Source organism: Coffea eugenioides, unplaced genomic scaffold (assembly GCF_003713205.1).
Source record: "Coffea eugenioides isolate CCC68of unplaced genomic scaffold, Ceug_1.0 ScVebR1_1843;HRSCAF=2772, whole genome shotgun sequence".
NCBI classification, from domain to species: domain Eukaryota; kingdom Viridiplantae; phylum Streptophyta; class Magnoliopsida; order Gentianales; family Rubiaceae; genus Coffea; species Coffea eugenioides.
This window is the reverse complement of record NW_020862275.1, coordinates 40,623-58,205: the sequence shown is the minus strand read 5'-3', so window position 1 is coordinate 58,205 and position 17,583 is coordinate 40,623. Positions and strand designations below refer to the sequence as shown.

The 17,583-nt window shown below is 36.3% G+C and overlaps 3 protein-coding genes across 3 annotated transcripts; 1 reads left to right on the top strand and 2 right to left on the bottom strand.

The window, feature by feature from the left end:
• Window positions 1-348: 348 nt before the first annotated feature.
• On the top strand, window positions 349-3,551 carry LOC113755908. The gene is made up of 7 exons (XM_027299769.1): window positions 349-924; window positions 1,016-1,102; window positions 1,188-1,445; window positions 1,544-1,708; window positions 1,830-1,883; window positions 2,018-2,164; window positions 2,828-3,551. Exons 1-7 carry the CDS (start codon window positions 754-756, stop codon window positions 3,203-3,205), a joined length of 1,260 nt encoding a protein of 419 aa, XP_027155570.1. The 5' UTR covers window positions 349-753; the 3' UTR covers window positions 3,206-3,551.
• A 4,772-nt stretch (window positions 3,552-8,323) lies between these two features.
• On the bottom strand, window positions 8,324-8,972 carry LOC113755913 (non-specific lipid-transfer protein 1-like). The gene is made up of 2 exons (XM_027299774.1): window positions 8,595-8,972; window positions 8,324-8,507 (listed from the first exon to the last, which is right to left on the bottom strand). The coding sequence occupies exons 1-2, from the start codon at window positions 8,942-8,944 to the stop codon at window positions 8,498-8,500; spliced, it is 360 nt and encodes a 119-aa protein (XP_027155575.1). The 5' UTR covers window positions 8,945-8,972; the 3' UTR covers window positions 8,324-8,497.
• Window positions 8,973-10,630: 1,658 nt separating this feature from the next.
• On the bottom strand, window positions 10,631-14,741 carry LOC113755907 (beta-hexosaminidase 2-like). Its single transcript, XM_027299768.1, has 2 exons — window positions 13,819-14,741; window positions 10,631-11,840 (listed from the first exon to the last, which is right to left on the bottom strand). The coding sequence occupies exons 1-2, from the start codon at window positions 14,609-14,611 to the stop codon at window positions 10,882-10,884; spliced, it is 1,752 nt and encodes a 583-aa protein (XP_027155569.1). The 5' UTR covers window positions 14,612-14,741; the 3' UTR covers window positions 10,631-10,881.
• Between the last annotated feature and the right edge of the window lie 2,842 nt (window positions 14,742-17,583).

Genomic DNA, 17,583 nt, shown 5'->3' with positions numbered 1-17,583 from the left:
TGGTGAAAGTTGCGTCTGTCTAAGAGTGACTAAGCCTTTGTTGTCCACATTCTATAACTGAAGACAAGCTGCACTAAATGTATATGTCCTCAGATTAAAAAGAATTGAGGCCCCAACCTTAATTCTCTGAGAGGTACATTTATATCAATTGCTTCACAATTGAATCTTTTCTTTCCTCTCCTCTCTGATTAATTGAGTAAGAAGATGAGGAGGTCACAAGGGTGTAAAGGGACATTTAATCTTTCCAATTTTGTAACAGAAAAAATGTCAAAATAAAACAACAACAAAAAAAATGGACCTAGATAGCACCAAAAAGTTTTGACAAATGTTTGTAGTTTCCAGCAGTAAGTTCTGTTTTGTCACGAGATTCAAATATTATTGGTAAGGTCTGAACCAAAAGAAGATTGAACTAGGGAACAGTGGCGCACTGAAACGACAAACAAGTGCAGCTGTTAAATGCTCAAAGAGATGATGAACTCAGAAACATAGACGATCCAAAGCACCCTTTACTTCTCTGCCTCTTTCTCACTCACTCTTTCACATTCCATTTCCTTCATTTTCTTTACGTAATATTCCCATTGTGCCCTTCCACCATCCTCCTCCCTTGTCAAATACAAACCGTCGGCAGATTTTCTTGGCTCCATTCTAAAAGGAAGCCACAGTTCTGAAATGTAGTGGTATTAATAGCACTTGCATCAGTTGAAGAACATCCCAGATTGTGTTTGTTGCAGGAGTTCAAGTTTTGATTAAGGCATGCTATACATGGATGCCAAAATGAAGCAAAAGGGATTGTACTATTGTTTCATATTGCTATTGATGATGAGTTTTTGCGATGCTTCAAGAAGACTGAACGCTGAATTTCAGAATCTTCAAGTTACGAAACAGTTGAGCAAATTGAACAAGACTCCCCTCAAGTCCATCAAGGTAAAGGTTCCTCTGCTTTTGTGTGATCTTTTAGCGCGTGTTTGCATGTGTGGTTTTACATAATTGATGCGCGATGGGTGGTTTTGGACAGAGCCCAGATGGCGATATAATTGATTGCGTCCATAGGTCTCGTCAACCAGCATTTGATCATCCTTTGCTGCAAAACCACACCATTCAGGTCAGTTCTGTTTGCACAATTCTGCAAAGGAGATGTCTGCTTTGATTGCCCTTGAAAGCTGAGGTTGTGTAATTGGCTTTTATAGGTGAGGCCTAATTATCATCCAGAAGGGCTAAATTTTGGGGTGAGTAAAGTGTCTAATTTGAACGAGGAGACGAAACCAGTCCATCAATTGTGGCACTTGAATGGAAGGTGTCCTGAGGGAACCATTCCAATTAGAAGAACAAAACAGGAGGATCTCTTGAGAGCAAGCTCAATTGGGAGTTTTGGAAAGAAGAAGCACAAAAGTTCTCCTCAGCCAAGGTCAGCTGCACCTGACTTAATCACCCAAACTGGTCACCAGGTACAAGCAATTCTTCCAATTCTGGTCTCATAAGTCAATACTCTTACCATCCATTCACAGATTTCCTCCTTTCTTGCCTTTTTTTTGAGCATATTTAGCATGCAATTGCATATGTTGAAGGAGGCAAGTATTATGGAGCAAAGGCAACCATAAACGTTTGGGAACCTCAAATTCAGCAGCCTAATGAATTTAGCCTGTCCCAGATTTGGCTTTTGGGGGGTACTTTTAATTCTGATCTCAACAGCATTGAAGCTGGTTGGCAGGTAATTTTGACCATAACGCCTAGTACCATTATTGTCATGCTGATAATGTCAAGAACCATGTGCAGTGTGGCCTGTGATCAATTATTTTCCCCAATAATTTTTAGTTGAACAAAAATTTCAGGTCAGCCCTGATTTATATGGAGATAGCAACACTAGACTCTTCACCTACTGGACTGTAAGCCATCAAATCTTGTCTAGCATATTGTTTTGTTTTGTGCCAATCAAGTTTCTATTAATACAGCTAGCATATGCTTTAATCTGAACCGTGTCATGGGCTTTCTGTTGAAAATGTGGAAAAAATAATGACAGAGTGATGCTTATCAAGCCACGGGTTGCTACAACTTGCTTTGCTCAGGCTTTATTCAAATCAACAGTGAAATAGCCCTAGGGGCCAGCATCTCCCCACTCTCATCCTATAAGGGTTCACAATACGACATCAGCATACTTGTATGGAAGGTAACTTTAATTACCAAAAACTGACTCGACCGTCCCACGCCTTTCTTGATTAGGAACTTTTTTTTTCTTCAAAATAAATAAACCACACACAAAAAAAAAAAAATGAAATGAAGGAAAAGTCATGTACTATCATCACAAGCCAAATAGTTTTGTTTCAATTAGAAAAGAAAATTCATGCTTGCAACAAAAATTTCTTATACTAGGGTACTTCTATTTTTGGTTTTTATTTGTTCAGCATCAGTTCACATGAGAATCTATTACACTGCAAAAGTTCAGCTTAATTTTCTCTTGTAAGTACAAGTATTCCAGAATGAAAATAAAACTTTCCTAATGGTGGCACACTATCATAGTATTTGTTATGTCATAGAGGTGGAAGGGAATTCCTTATAGCTGTTCTTCATGGCCAAAAATAGCTTCAATAAGAATAGAAGTCTCCAACTGAGGGGTTAAAAGTGATATTTTGTGACAAAAATTTCAATAGTATAAAAAATGTTAATAATTTGAACATGCAAGACTGCAGAATCATGGATTATAATATAGAGGTGGAAAGCGAATCTCTTACAGTTGTTCTTTTGGAATCATGCTTCTCTTTTTCAGTGTCGTTTTGTTTGTTGTCTTGCCTCTATCTAATGTTATCTTCTTGACTTTTGTAATTGTTGGTAGGATCCAAAAGAGGGTAATTGGTGGATGCAATTTGGAAATGATTATGTGCTGGGGTACTGGCCAGCCTCTCTCTTTTCCTACCTAGTTGACAGTGCTTCTATGGTAGAATGGGGTGGAGAGGTGGTGAACTTGGAATCAGATGGATTGCATACCACTACTCAAATGGGCAGTGGCCATTTTCCTGGAGAAGGGTTTTCAGGGGCAAGTTACTTCAAGAATATCCAGGTTGTAGATGGCTCAAACAACTTGAGAGCCCCCACTGGCCTTAGCATTTTCACTGAGGAGTCAAATTGCTATGATGTAAAGCTTGGTAAAGATGGAGACTGGGGTAATTTCTTCTACTATGGTGGACCTGGTAGAAACACTAATTGTCCATGACCAAGTTCAGTGTACCCCTACCTTTTCATGTGTACAAGTTAGCCAAAATTTTAGACTTCATGTTTGTCTTCTTATCCCTAGAAGCAAGCACTTTATAGGTTAGTTTAGCATATAGCAACATGTGAATCTTTGTCTTCCTCTTTCTGTCGATGGAAAGTTTTGACTCCTCAATTGAGATCTCCACTCAAAGTTTGGAGACCAAAAGGAGGTGGTGAAGTTTCTTGATTAAAGAAACAGGAGCCCTTTTCACATGTATCTCTTTTAAGTGTAAAATTCTCATAATTGCAATTGCTCCTGTCTTTGGAGTGAGTGATTTTCAATGGCAAGATTCTTGCAATTCGAGATTTGCATGATGTGAAAATCAGAGCTTGGTAAAACTATAGCAGTACTGTCTAGAATATTAAGCAGATAGTAGCAGTACTGTCTAGAATATTAAGCAGATAGTAGATTACTTGGGATAATTTTTTGAATGAAAAAAAAAATACTGTAACATCTTTTTGATGTGTCGTACGTGAGATAAAAAGATGATTAAAAAATATATCGATTATGTGAGTAAATAAATTTTTGCAAATATTTCACTATCCAAACAAACCATTAGATCTTACTCTATTGCCAATAGTGACTAGCAAATGCTCTACTACTAGCTATGGATCCTTCAAAAAAGATACTCCCTCCGTCCCATTTTGATAATTCTGTTTCTTTTTTCACACAGTTTAAGAAAAAATAGTTAATTTTGTTGGAAAAATAAATTTAGATTGCTATTTTTCTAAAATACCCTCACATTAAATATGGTACAACTTTATGGGAACTTGAATTGATGGTAAAAAAAGAATCAACTCTCATTAAATGGGGTAGGTTTATAGTAACAACTACTTACATTGAATAAGGATATTTTAGAAAAATTAAAATACAACTATATTCTTCAATTGGAAAGTAGACTACAATTTGGGACAGATGAAAAAGGAATACAGGACTATCAAAGTGGGCGGAGGGAGTGGTAAAAAGAAAATTGCAAATGCTCTAGCATATGCTTTGATTTTTGTTCACGGGTGGACAGTAGCCTGTATGCCACTTCTCTTTAATATGGTGGTCCTGAAGGATTTGACACCTCTACTTGTACACAGAAAATATTCCGATGACCATTACTTAAAAAAGGACAAGGTACATATGAAATGAAAACTCCTCATTTTATCAGTCAAAAAAGAAAAGAAAGAAATACAAGGAAACTTACTTCTACAAGTAAAATAGTTTTTTCTCATTTCATCATGGTTGATTTAGCTGCCACAAATTTTAATTGTAATTACATTGCTCGCAAATGTAAATTCACTTCATTCATCGTAAACATCATGTTTTTTTTTTTCGGAAAAATCGTAAACATCATAGTTTAATAGCTTTTAAAAAAAAAATCACATTGTGCTTATGTGTATGGAAATCTGTATCATTTGAGTCCATTAATTATCACGTATGGAGCAAATCTGCCCAAGGATTTTACCATTATAATCAAATTTGCCTCGAAAAGAGAAATCTGTAAAATTAGCTGGGGTTGAACCAAGATTAGTTAGATATTGCGCACATTTGGGGTTTTTTTTTTTTTTTTTTGGGGAACAAATGTGTTTTTGGGTCGTAATACTTAAAATGGTAAATTGAAGCTTAGCATGGCCCAAACGAATAGTGTACTCAACAAAATCTTGAATCTCTTCAGAGTTACGATTCTTGTTATGGGCCGAACTGGACAGGCTTGACTGCTTGTCGTGGATTACTCTGAAACAAATTCAGCCTGGATGTGGTCCGAGTCCAAAGCCCCCCCCTTTTTTTTTTTTTTTTTTTTTCTACGAATAGGAAATTTCGAGCACAAGACCTCTCACTCCTTTCTCAAACCATCCAATATAAAACAAAGGTGCCACCAAGTTTGCGTCACATCCTTTCCAGTGTTCTGCAGTGTCATTGTAAAGAATTATTGTCATCGTTATTTCCTCCATTGATATACACAATTTTCTGTCCATTTCATCTTTTTGGTCTCATTTAACATATATTATTATATAAAATAAAACGCGTAGTTTTTTTCAGGAAATCTCGGTAAGACGGGTTTTAGAAAGAAGACTGTGGTGGGTCTGTTTGGATGGACTTTTTTTCGCACAAATTTATTTGTTTGCATACCCATTTTTTAGCGCGCTTTCTATTTTACATACGTCACATCAAAAAAATGTTATAGTATTTTTTTTAAAAATTATCCCAAAGAATCTCCTATCCCAACACATTTTAATTTCTTTTATAACATGCCCCTAATAGATTAAGATGCCAAAAGGTTTAGGTACTCTAATGGTCAAAGTCATGAGTATAATTTTTTTTTTCACCGTACATGAGTTTATTCTTACTATAGGTTAATTAAAATTCAAATTCATCCTACTATTTACAGGTTAATTTGTGGTAGTATCAAGCAGTAAGTTCTTCCATTATTACGGATTCTTCTTGTAATCTTATTATATCTATATATATATATATATATATCAGAAGTTAGGATCTGGAGAGAAGACTATTCCTCTCCAACAAGCAACTCATCCATTTTTATTGCTATTGGTAACAAACCGTGTACAAGAACCCTCAAAGGATAGACTCATGCAACCATCAAAACATCCATGCTTATTGATCACTAGTATGTAACAACGTTGACTGAAGCTGCTTGACTGAGTGTTCTGATGCTCCAAATTAAACTAAACCAGTCACATTTTGTCCTGCAAAAGTGACAAAGAGTGCCAAAAGAGTATGTAAGAACTGATTCAGATATGAGAAATGTTCATGTCACATTCTTTATCTGTTAATGACACTTCTTTTGACTCTTTCTGTTTTTATAACTTGCGTGAAAAGATAAACATAATTTCATAAAAATAGTTGAGTTTAAACTTGATGAAAGATACGTCTAGTTTTGTATAATTCACGTACTCAAATTGCCAATAAGAGTGCCATTCACATTTTCTTGAAGATGTGTGTACTTACATACTTATACCAAACAGATTGGCAAAGTGAAATGGTACTAAGTGGATTATAGATACTCTTTTTGTCCAAATATTAAATGTTTTCTTGTTTCACAATTTTTTTTTTTTTAGAATTTTCAGCTCAAAGTTTTGAATCAACAAACCTTTCAAGGCTATCATGGAAATATCACGTAACAAGTAAAACACTCAGAAACATGTACTATTTGGTAGACACTTTATAGCTTTAAGAAATTTAAGAAATGTCTAGTATTACTAGTTGAGAAGATAAACAGGAGTTGTTCACTAGTTTCTCCTTGTTTGACTCCCACAAGATTCTAAGCAACATGCTCAGGAGCATTTGATGTTGGAGGACATTGTGAAAGGAAGGGTGATTCCACAGCGGCCGGGAACAGCCTTTGCGGTTGCATCGGTGACTTTTGTTTGCCGGAAAGCTGCCCGACGCAGCCACAAATTGCCATTTTGTCGGCAGCAGATTTTGCTGAAGATGCGACACTCTTGAATCCAGCACAACATGCTGCTGGCGGCACCCCGGTACCGCTGCTCCTCAGATGAGTCATACAAGGGCTCATGCTCTTCAATATATTGCTGCATCCGAAGGTGCAACCAGCAAAATCAGCACAAAGAGAGTGATCACGACAAAAGGGGCCTTGGATTTCATGCTGATACAGAGAAAGCACTATTACGAAACTTTCAATATTTGAAATCCGGATAAGTTTTAAGTCTTGCTTGAATTCAAGGTGGCAAATCGATATTTATAGAAAGAAATGCAAGGATCTGTATAGGGGGAGCAATTGTTTAATTAGTTGCATAATTCAGAAAAGGAGATTAAAACTCATCTCATTCTGTCTCATGTGATGTGGTGGAAGTCAAAAAGTAGCAAACTTGGTTAACATCTAGTAAGTGAGCTAGAGTTGGGGCAGGCAGCAATTGAGAAAAGTTGGAAGCATGTTTGTGATCTTTGCATAAGGCTCTGCATTCTGCAAGCAGGTGATCTATGGCAATGCGGTGCTGTGGGATTAGCTATCAGGAAGCCTGTCATGTGCCTGATGCTTATCTCGTTGCAAAATTCGGCCTAAGCACGAGAGGACGTTACTCCAGGACAATTCTTATAGCCTTCTATCTGTCTTAAAATTATGATTAATGCTACAGGACAATTTTTTCTTGAATATATAAGAAAAAATTAAGCAAGATTGTCCACTTGTACATTGATTCTTAGATTCCAAAAGTGCTCATGTTTTGTAATAAACATCAAATTGAAAGTGGATGTATTACTATATTCACACTAGATTTCAATCAATGATAGCAGTTGAAGCACTTTGCCCATCAGAGTTTTTAAGTCAGAAGAGTTTGGTTGTCTTTTCTTGTATCAATTTGACACTGTAAGCAAAAGATCAGACACAGCTTCTAGTTATTACTGCCATTTTAAATAGCGAAGCTGACAAAATTTTGTCATTTTTATTGATCTCATTGTAAAATTCTGCCCTGCACAATACATCATCACATGCATGGTTTGCCATATCGGCCAACCGATACCAATACATATCGGCCGAGTTGTAACTGGAACGGAGGGGATCGATACGATACAGATCCCTGAATCGCGAATATTACCATATCCGCAACGACTTACTCTGACTCGGCCGATATTAGCCAATTCGAATCCGTGATGCATGATATCGGCCGATATATCAGAGTCAACTCAAAGTCTAGTCAGATTTTTTTTTAAAATTGTGTCTTTTTTGGTATTTTCTAATTTTAGTAATTTTTTTAAAATTTTTAGAAACTTTCATGTGTTATAAGGTGCGTATCACCCGATATTCAATCGATATACCGGGACGCGACCTGCGATGGCGAACCATGATCACATGATGAATAAGCATATCATTGTGGGATTTGGAGCAGATGTGATGGTAACAGAGCCACAAAAAGCCGGTTTGCATTCTGCTCGTAGCGAGAACAGGTTCGCCATTTCTTCTATGGTTTTTGAGGATTCGTTTTTGTTTTAGTGTGATCTACTTGGTAGAAAATTTACCATGAATTGACAAACGAAAAACTGAAATTAGAAGAGATACAGGAATTAGGTAATGCACTTGAGATTTGAGAAACCAAATTCTCACAATATAATACATTGCGATGCTTTATTTCACAGTACAAGACAGCAAGGATATAAGTCCAGCAAAATTCATAATATGACTAGATAAAGAGAACCAACATCATCGTAATGTAAATAAGACCGGCATCATCGTACTTTGCTTCTTCATACAAAAGAGAAGCATTTATCCTCTGCGGAGCTGCCTCAGAATCAGCGGATCCTGCAAATTAAGGACAACAACAAACATTTAGAAACAAGAGTACAAGCTGATATAATACGCCCATAAGCAAGAGGCAAGAGTTATTACGTGGTACAATCAAAATTCGGGGAGATAGGATAAGGCAAGCTGACTCCGCAATTTCCTGGAAGAGCCTTAGCTAGCTCAGGTTTGATGTTCAGATTCTTGGATTGAGTCTTAAGGCAAGCACAAGCAGCCTGTTTATCTGGTGTAGTTGTTGCAGAAGCTGCTAGAGCTTTAACTCCTCCACAGCAAGAAGCAGGTGGCGCCCCACTGCCTGACCTCAGGTAGTTAACGCAAGGGCCAATCTCCTTGGCTACATCGCCGCATGTAACTGCAGCATCTGAAGCTGGTGCAATGAGAAACAGCACCAAAAAGGCAGCCATGAGGAAGATTATAGCTTGGCTAGAGGACCTCATTATGCTTCTCAATACAAGAATACACAAAACTCAGACTAACTTGAGTTGTTTACAACTAGTTCTGGTTTTTATACTGCATTTATGGAAGGCTGACTAGCACAAGTAAAAGTTTTATATCGTAGACAATGCATGATTAAGTGATTGAGTATAAGAAACCGGCAACAATGATGGGCTGAAAAGTCAAAATTCGCTGGATTTGATGAAGCAGAGCAGGTATGCATAAGCTTAGTGAGTTTGTGCAGCTGTATGCCATGTTAATATTAGTGCAAGAGTCAAAAACTAGGATATCACTCCAACTTTGAGGTTACCCTCTTGCTTACTTCACCTTAATTTATCCAGCAAAAGATAGGGGTTTGTGCCACATCCAAGAAGCACCAGAATGTGCCAAAGACTCTTTTCTGTTACTCGGATTCAAGTCCCTTAAGAAAGGTTTTCACCATTAAACATCTAACAGTCCTGCTCAGATTTAAACAAAACCTAAACACGTGGGCAAAGACTAGTTGGCAGAAGTAATTAGGAAGGTAAGGTTCTATGCAATGATGCCATTTGGATCCAGTTCAGATATCGACTATTGGCCAGCCCCCAGACACTGATGTCTCAACTACATATCATAATCTGGTATAGTTTAATCATTCAGTAATGGCATGGGAACTGTATGCCAGAAATAGCTACTTACAGGCTTTATACTATCAGGAAATTTGCAAGAAAACTTTATTCCTAGCAAATTATGCTTTGCAAAGCGGTTCTTCGACTTCAAGACCTAAATGTTTCGGGGAAAATTTCAGCCTTGCTTCCGCAATTCTAATTACATTCTGTCAAGAGATCGCTTACACTGATTAAAGCTAAATTAAATTCGTATTATGAAATGCTTTTGGGTTGTAAGTGGTTTCCCCAGTTTACTTTATGCTTCAGTGGTTCATTATGTCTACATATTTTCTTTTAATCTCTGTGACTGGGAATCTTGGCATTAGTTTTCTCACTAGTCTTATAAGCAGGTTATGCATAAAAAGAAAGTATTTCAATCGTTTAATGAAAATTGGGTCTAATGCTGAAGTTTGATCAACGAGTCTAAGCAAACAGATTTCCAAGTCAGAAATGCTTGCACCAATCAGTCCTTTTGCCTGTATGTCTGGGCTTATTTTATGAATCAGTTCATTACAACGAGACCCAGCCTTAAATGGACATCATCAAAAGGGACGTAAACATCATCTGTCTCGGCATGGTTCAAAGTCGCGGTCGCGGCCCGAACTATTCCACATCGATTTCGGCATATCAGTCACAGTCTTGGCGAGACGCAAATTTTGAAGGATTTAATATTTCTAAAAATTGTGAATAATATTCAAAAATGCTAAAAAAAATTAGCAAAAGAAAATCTGTAAAATGTAAATTTGCGAGTTGACTCGGGTCGACTCGGCCAAGACTATCCGTATTGGAGATTTCTCAACCGAGTTCTCGATGACTCAGCCGAGATTTCCGCAAGTCAAGTATCTTAGAATTATCTCGTCCCGGTATCGTATCTGAGGGATCCATTCCAGTGACGGTCTCGAGACGACTCAGCCGAGACTTTAAACCATGCATCTCGGTATGGGCCGTATAAAGTTCACTAATTTTCCAAGATAGACATGCAAGGAAATATCTGATTTACAATGCATAAAACACTTGAGGAGCAATTATTAGCACCTGAAATTCATACCAAACAATAGTTATCCTGTATAATACATCTCTCCATGATCAATAAGTTTGAGTGATTGTTTTGAAACCATTAACCAAAAAAAATCCAACCTATTTATCAAAAGTTCAAATGTTTTTAATATGAAATAACAAGAAACCTGCATATATATAAGCAATACAAAAGTAACAGATAGCAAAGCTGCCTCAGAGTAATACGAAACAGAGGAAACAGGGGATAACCAAAATGAATATTGGACACAGAATATTCAATTAGGTACATATGGCTGAACTGTGTTGCACATGCCCGGATTTCTAATGCACCAAAGAGGCTGAATGGGTTCAGCACCAATCCCTCTGGTCACCATTCTGTTCCTCCATTCATTCAATCTATCTGTGGCTTCTGCATACCTCTTCATTCCTGTTTCATCCCGGTTCCCAGACCACAATGTTTCCGCCATTGCTGAAGCTCTAGGCCAAATTCTAGGGTCCATAACTGTTGGGTCTGCTTGTTCTGACCATAATGCTACTTCTCCTCCTATGACCAACTTAGCCTCATCCTCATTTAGTCCATACGTGATATCATAGTTATAGATGGTTTGCCATGTTTTAAATGGCCCACACCAGGAACCTCCCTTACCAAGATCAGTACCCGGTGGCTGGTTATACCGGCTGTCATTTCCAACCCACCCTCCGTGCCCACAATCCAAGTAGTAAAACTCGGCTGATGACACGATAACTCGATAACCAGCTTGAGCAAGCTTTTTCGTGTTGTTCGGCCCATTGTTCCATGTCTGTAAAATGACATTCTCCTGGGGAAGTAGTGAAGCAGCCACACTGACATTGGCATCCAATAGAACATCCTCCCAGTAGACGACTGTGCGATTTTGGGAGATGACGTAAGGCAAGGTAGAAGTAATAAACATTTCTAGAAGCTGGCTCAGAGTTCCATTCTTGGCAAGGAAAGCTTGGATGGATTTGTCAGATTTCCAGCAATTTGTGGTGACCTCATCAGCTCCTCCATGAAAAAATGAATCTGGAAACATAGTGGCTACATCTTTGATGATATTTTGGACTACTTTGTAGGTATTGGAGGCCAAGGGATTCAGTTGACCGGTTGCGGGCTCATGGGCTATTCGGCTCGACAAATCTGCTCCAGCAGGCCACCAAAACATGTTTGTACAAGCTACAATGTCAGGGTGAGCTTCTGCCCATGAGGCAGTGTGTCCTGCAAATTACATAATTTGCAGTCATGTATGGAAGACAAGTGTCTTTGCTGCATAATGAATCTCGAAATGACCATATTGAGATTGGCTTCAAGAAACTTAATTCAGGAACCTAACGAAATGTAAGTCTAGCATACCCTGGTTTCATTGCATGGTACTCTCGCCAAAGGAGTTGATCAAGTTAACAACCTAAAAACTAAGTTGCATTCAATGTCCCTTAAAAATATATCAGTAACCATATGCATCTGCAAAAAACTTTTAACACGGGAGTAGAGAGTTGCTATAAAGCTTTTCTTCAAATTCATGCCCGATTTCATGGCCCGATTTATAGCCGGAAAATATAGAATGCAATTTGAACGTTGTTTTGACTTTGGCTCTAGTAAATTTATTAAATATTTTACAATTGGTGACAAATGGTATTTCTATCCTAAGGGAGACAATAGCAGAGGGAGGACAGGAGGAGAGTAACTGAAAGATGTCTAATATATAAGTCAAAAGCCAATTTTAACCTAAAAACTTAACCTAATAGATTCTAGGTTATTACATACATATCAAGCACTCTTTCTTATTCATTCTTTCAATCCACGCCAATGTAAAACAAACAACCTCACCATACCCATGAACCTAACTAGAAGAAACTTAGTACCACCGTTGGATCAAAAGAGTTAAAGAATTATGGAAGTAATCAATATAGCAAACCAAATTTATAATTAAGTGCAACAGTGCTTCACAAGTAATTCGCACAATTAAAAAAAAAAAAAAAAAGAGATCTTGGGCTTAACCTTGTTAAGCTTTCTATTTTCATTTTCTTCAAATATTCGGGAGTCCTTTCCTGTTAAGCTCCAGTTACATATTAATTCTAAAATATTAAGTGTGCTTGAAAGCTGGATTATGCTGTTGTGATCAGCACTGTTAACTTTTAGTCAAGTTCAAGCTCAGTAATTATAAGACAAATAGTATTTCTTACACTGATGATATATATATTAGCGGGTGTAGAAGTATGCAAATCTAAAATCCAACCTCTAATTGATATCAAGTGACATGTATTTATATTTGTTAATATATATGCTATTGTGTAGTCAAGATTAATATGCAATTATAGTCAACTTTACTCAACTCCATCCGACTTGTTTACACTTCATTAACGATATAAATGCTTTTTTACGCTAGCAAATACAGTTACATGTTACATATAGTGACAGAGATAGCATCTATTCAATTTTGAAAGGGCAAAAAGTCCCTTTGGCCCTCAAGTTATTGATCTTGTACACTTTCAGCCCTTTAACTATTATTTGTATATTTTTAGCCCTCTTATGTCTAAAAACATATATTTCTAGCCCTTCAATCAATTTCAATCATTATTCCCGATAAAATCTTCCTCAAAGTGGCATAATTTTCACCATCTTCAATCCTCCAAATACATTAACGACCATTGATTGTTGTTGACCAGTAATTGATCATTATTTTAGTGCTATCAAATTTAAATTAAATTACATTTTTAGACTTTGCTTTTCATGTAGATTCCAAATCTGGACTTAGATTTCTATGAAACTTGCTAGTTATGAGTAGATTTTTGCTTGTATATTGTGCACGGTGTAGTTTCCGTTGGTTTTAAAAGCTTGAATGGACATAGGGTCAGAACTTGCTTCGTTTGAATTAGTTGTTTTTAGGAGTATTTTTGAAAAATTTTACTATAATATGAAAAATTTTTACTATAAAATTTTTAAAATATTTCATATATTGTATAGATAAAATATTTTTTGAATTATTGTGTATTACTATAATATTGTATTTGAAAAACTTATTTTTAAAAAAATAGCCAATCCAAACGGATGCTTTTAGGAGTTTGGAGAGCTAAAAATATACAAATAATAGTTGGAGCGTTAAAAGCGTAGTGACTAAATAGTTTGAGGACCAACCAAATAATTTGGACAATGAAATCATAATTCGGAAAGAAACGTATGTAAGTAGACAACTCACCGGGCATGTCAATCTCGGGAACAATTCTGACCCCATATTCCATACCAAATTCCACCACATTTTTGACATCTTCCGGCGAGTACTTCATCACCTCCCCATAGGCTCCTTTCTCGGCCAGCTCCGGCTCCGACGGCAACACCAAGGGAAACGACTGCGAGTCCGTTATATGCCAATGCAAAACATTCAGCTTATTCATACTCATGGCCTTGATCAACCTCAACAAATCAGCCACCCCATAAAAGTTTCTTGAGGTATCCAACATCACTCCTCTATGAGGAAACAAGGGTTCATCATAGATATACAAATCACAAGCCACTCTTGATGGCTTCCCATACACCAGCTGAGAAAATGTTTCCAGCCCGCGCATAGCTCCCCATATTGTTTGGGCCGATATGGCGGCCGCAGTACTTTGAGATGGTGAGGGAATAACGAGGGTGTAGGACTCGTCAACGCCGTGAGTTAGCTGCGCTGATTTGTCAGTCACGGTGATGATCAGCGATTGGAGTGCGGGTGAGTCCGGCAGATTGAGAGGCGGGGCTACCAGTGGGTGGTATTGTTCTTGAATGAGTAGTTGAGAGTAGCGTTTGGCAGCGCCATGGAGGTATGGGTTTGAAGGGAAATGGATTTCGAACTTCGGAGAAAGTAAGGCTATTTGAGGTTTGGGCCATGAGAAGGTTGTCGGTTTAGGCCAGACGTTGATCGGGTAATTAACGGCTGAGATTTGAAGGGTCAAGGGGAATAGTAAAGCAAGAAGGATGAGAAATGAGATGGGACTTCTAATTCCATTCCCCATTTTTTGGGGGGTATAGGAGGGAATGGAATAGTGTTGGCTCTGTAACCAGACAATGTTGATAGATGACAGTAGAGAAGAGCTCTCTATGTATTTGGTCTGGTTCCATGTAAAGGTGATATACAAGTTTTGTATTACGTGGTAATTAGCCTTTCAAAAAATCTCTATGATTTATTTTACTGCAAAAAGGTGTTAGATCATTTCATGTTTTCACGTGGCAACCTTTGGCCTTGTTTAGATTGTAAATTTTTAAAGTTTTTATAGAAAAATATATTATAACGCTGTGACACGTGTGACGTAAAAAAGTGAGTAAAAAATGCATCCAAAGTATTTTTCTATGAAAACACACAATTCAATCAAGAACTTAATTTGTGGGGTACATGAAACTATTGAGAGGAATCCCATTTAATTCATTAATTATTAACGTATTTGCTTAACTGGGTGTTCAATGAATATTCATTAAGTTAGGTTTTAAATATTAAAATTTGGAAAATATGAAATTAAATCTAGTAATTATCTAAATGTAAGGAAAACCAAACATAAATAAATAGTATATTAAAATGATAAGTTAGCCATATATTAGTTATACCAAGTATTACTCGTTGCACACCTTTTAATCAAGTCTCGAATATTTAGATCTTTAAATTTGAGACATTGTGATCTGATGTTTCATTTCTTTTTATTTTCGTTTGCCTGCAAGCTCGTCTTTTGTTTTCATGATTTTTCCTTGCATGTCAAATCTCTTTTCACGCACAAATTTTTTGACTTTTAATTGTGTAAGGTTGTAAAGTATAGGCTAAAATCAAATAAAGTTAATTTTGTACCTTGTATTGAATTTAAAAGTTCTATCTTTATCATACTTAATGAAAACCCTGAGGTATCCTTAAATAAATCTGCAAACTTCATTTCATCATTCTTTTTTTTTTTTTGTTATCACTACTCCCACCATCCCACTATGTCATAAAATCATGATCATATTACTTATATAACTTCTGAAATTCTGCATTTGTTTGGACAACCATAAGCAATCAGCACTTCAATCGTCATTTCTGATAGTCATCTGATTTTATCTATTGTCACGTGACCCCCAAACGTTTCAAAATATCCACTTCACTTCCCTATGATTTTATGTAAAGTGAAAATTTGACGAAAATAGCCTATGAAATGTTGTTAGTTGAAATATCAATAGTGCCCTTTTGTAAATGCTAAATCAATCGACGGTTTAACCACCTTGTATAAAAGTATAAGGAGATTAAGTGGATAAATACAAAAATTTACAGGGGAGTAAAGTTGATATTTATACAAAACATAAGGGGGTTACGTGGATCGAAAACTGGTTGTGTATTCTATCCATTTTTCACTTTATGTAAAATCACAAAGAAATTATGTGACTATTTCAAAATCTTAGAGGGGTCATCTATTGTTATGTAAAATCACAGAAGATAAAAAGAAATTTACCCTTTTATAATCTAACACTCAGAAATCTAATCTAGTGCTGTTCTTTTAGCAGTCCGAACACGAACTAGTCTCTTTCAAAGTAGGTATGAAAAATTCAGACTAATAATCTCATTAAGTTGTTAATTAAATTGGATTAAAATAAACTGCCTCCAATGTTTAACTTTATCACTGCCCACTACCAATGTTCCAAGAAGAAAGAGGCTATGTCTGATATATTAATATTTGTTTACTTGGCATATTTTAGGACCAAAAGTTTTAGGAAGCATTCGAAACTATTACGGCAGTTTTACAACAAGAGAGTAGAGACATGGAACCAATACGAATTTCTTATAAATTACATATGTGATGTAATTTCTATGTGTATAGCCATGATAGAGATGTTTGACAATAGGACATGCAATGGTCCCAATAGACAATACTGAATAAGATATTTAAATTAAAAAGCAATGGCAGTAAGTCGGAAAAATCTGTCCATACTCGTTTGTGGTGTTACGAAACAAGTATGATATGAAGTCAAATGAAGGATACTAATAATCAACACCTAACATCCAATTCAAGTGTAAGATAAAAATAATCATTGTGTGGTCGAAAAATAAGATCTCATTTGTTTGCTAGTTTCTGAAGTTTTTGTTAAAAAAAAATTTACTGTAGTGATTTGATGTATGTGAAATAAAAAGGTGATTGAAAAATATGTTCATGAAAATATAAACAAAAATTAGCTTTTCAAACAAAGAATTGCCTTGTCAAAAAAAAATTTACAAGCAGTTTTTGAAGTCTAAATTATGTGCCCAAGTGGTAGTACCGCTGTACCGTAGTAGTAACAATAATAATGATAATTCTAACTAGCTATTCTTGAAAAGTAAATTATTCAAATAATTGCGCCTGCCATGCATAAATAAAGAGACAGGTAGAAAACTATCTAAAAACTGCTGTGAGTTTTACAAATATTAGTAGAAAAGATGGGTGTTTCAAAAAGTTAAAAAGATCAGAATTATACCTAAAACATGGACCCTAAGCAATGCTTTTTATAAGTTTACGAGTTAATATCAAATTCACATCACCTCAGTTTAACATTTTTTTAATCTCTTTTTCTTTGTGTTACATAATGTTGCATGCCATGATGGTAACCGAGGGATGAATTGATTGTATGATTCGGTGGGAGACAGCGTAAGTGAAAAATCCCGATTCGATCCCTCTCATTTACACTAAAAAAAAAAAACAATTACCATCACGGAACCGCAGGCAACGGGTTCCCCCGCCCCGGGTCTCGCTGTCCATTAATTTCTCCTGTCCCCGCCTTGCCCCCTGTCCTGCCCCATCGAACTAATAAAAAATTGTTGTATAATTTTATTATAATTAAATTTTAACAAATAATTAAATACTAAAATATTAACCCATCATAAAGTTATTATTCATTGTAATTTCATAATTGAAACTCATAAAAACAATCAAATAAAAACTATTTGAATGCAATCTAATATGACGAAACAAATACAACTAAAATAGTTAAGTTTTCA

What these genes read in the sequence shown, in the direction of transcription:
- LOC113755908 (XM_027299769.1), top strand. Translation starts at nt 754, where the DNA reads ATGCTATACATGGATGCCAAAATGAAGCAAAAGGGATTGTACTATTGT. An exon ending in GCATTGAAGCTGGTTGGCAG is followed by an intron (nt 1,709 to 1,829) that starts GTAATTTTGACC and finishes CAAAAATTTCAG; the next exon opens with GTCAGCCCTGATTTATATGG. An exon ending in TCAGCATACTTGTATGGAAG is followed by an intron (nt 2,165 to 2,827) that starts GTAACTTTAATT and finishes AATTGTTGGTAG; the next exon opens with GATCCAAAAGAGGGTAATTG.
- LOC113755913 (XM_027299774.1), bottom strand. Translation starts at nt 8,944, where the DNA reads ATGAGGTCCTCTAGCCAAGCTATAATCTTCCTCATGGCTGCCTTTTTG.
- LOC113755907 (XM_027299768.1), bottom strand. Translation starts at nt 14,611, where the DNA reads ATGGGGAATGGAATTAGAAGTCCCATCTCATTTCTCATCCTTCTTGCT. An exon ending in TCCCGAGATTGACATGCCCG is followed by an intron (nt 11,841 to 13,818) that starts GTGAGTTGTCTA and finishes TGTAATTTGCAG; the next exon opens with GACACACTGCCTCATGGGCA.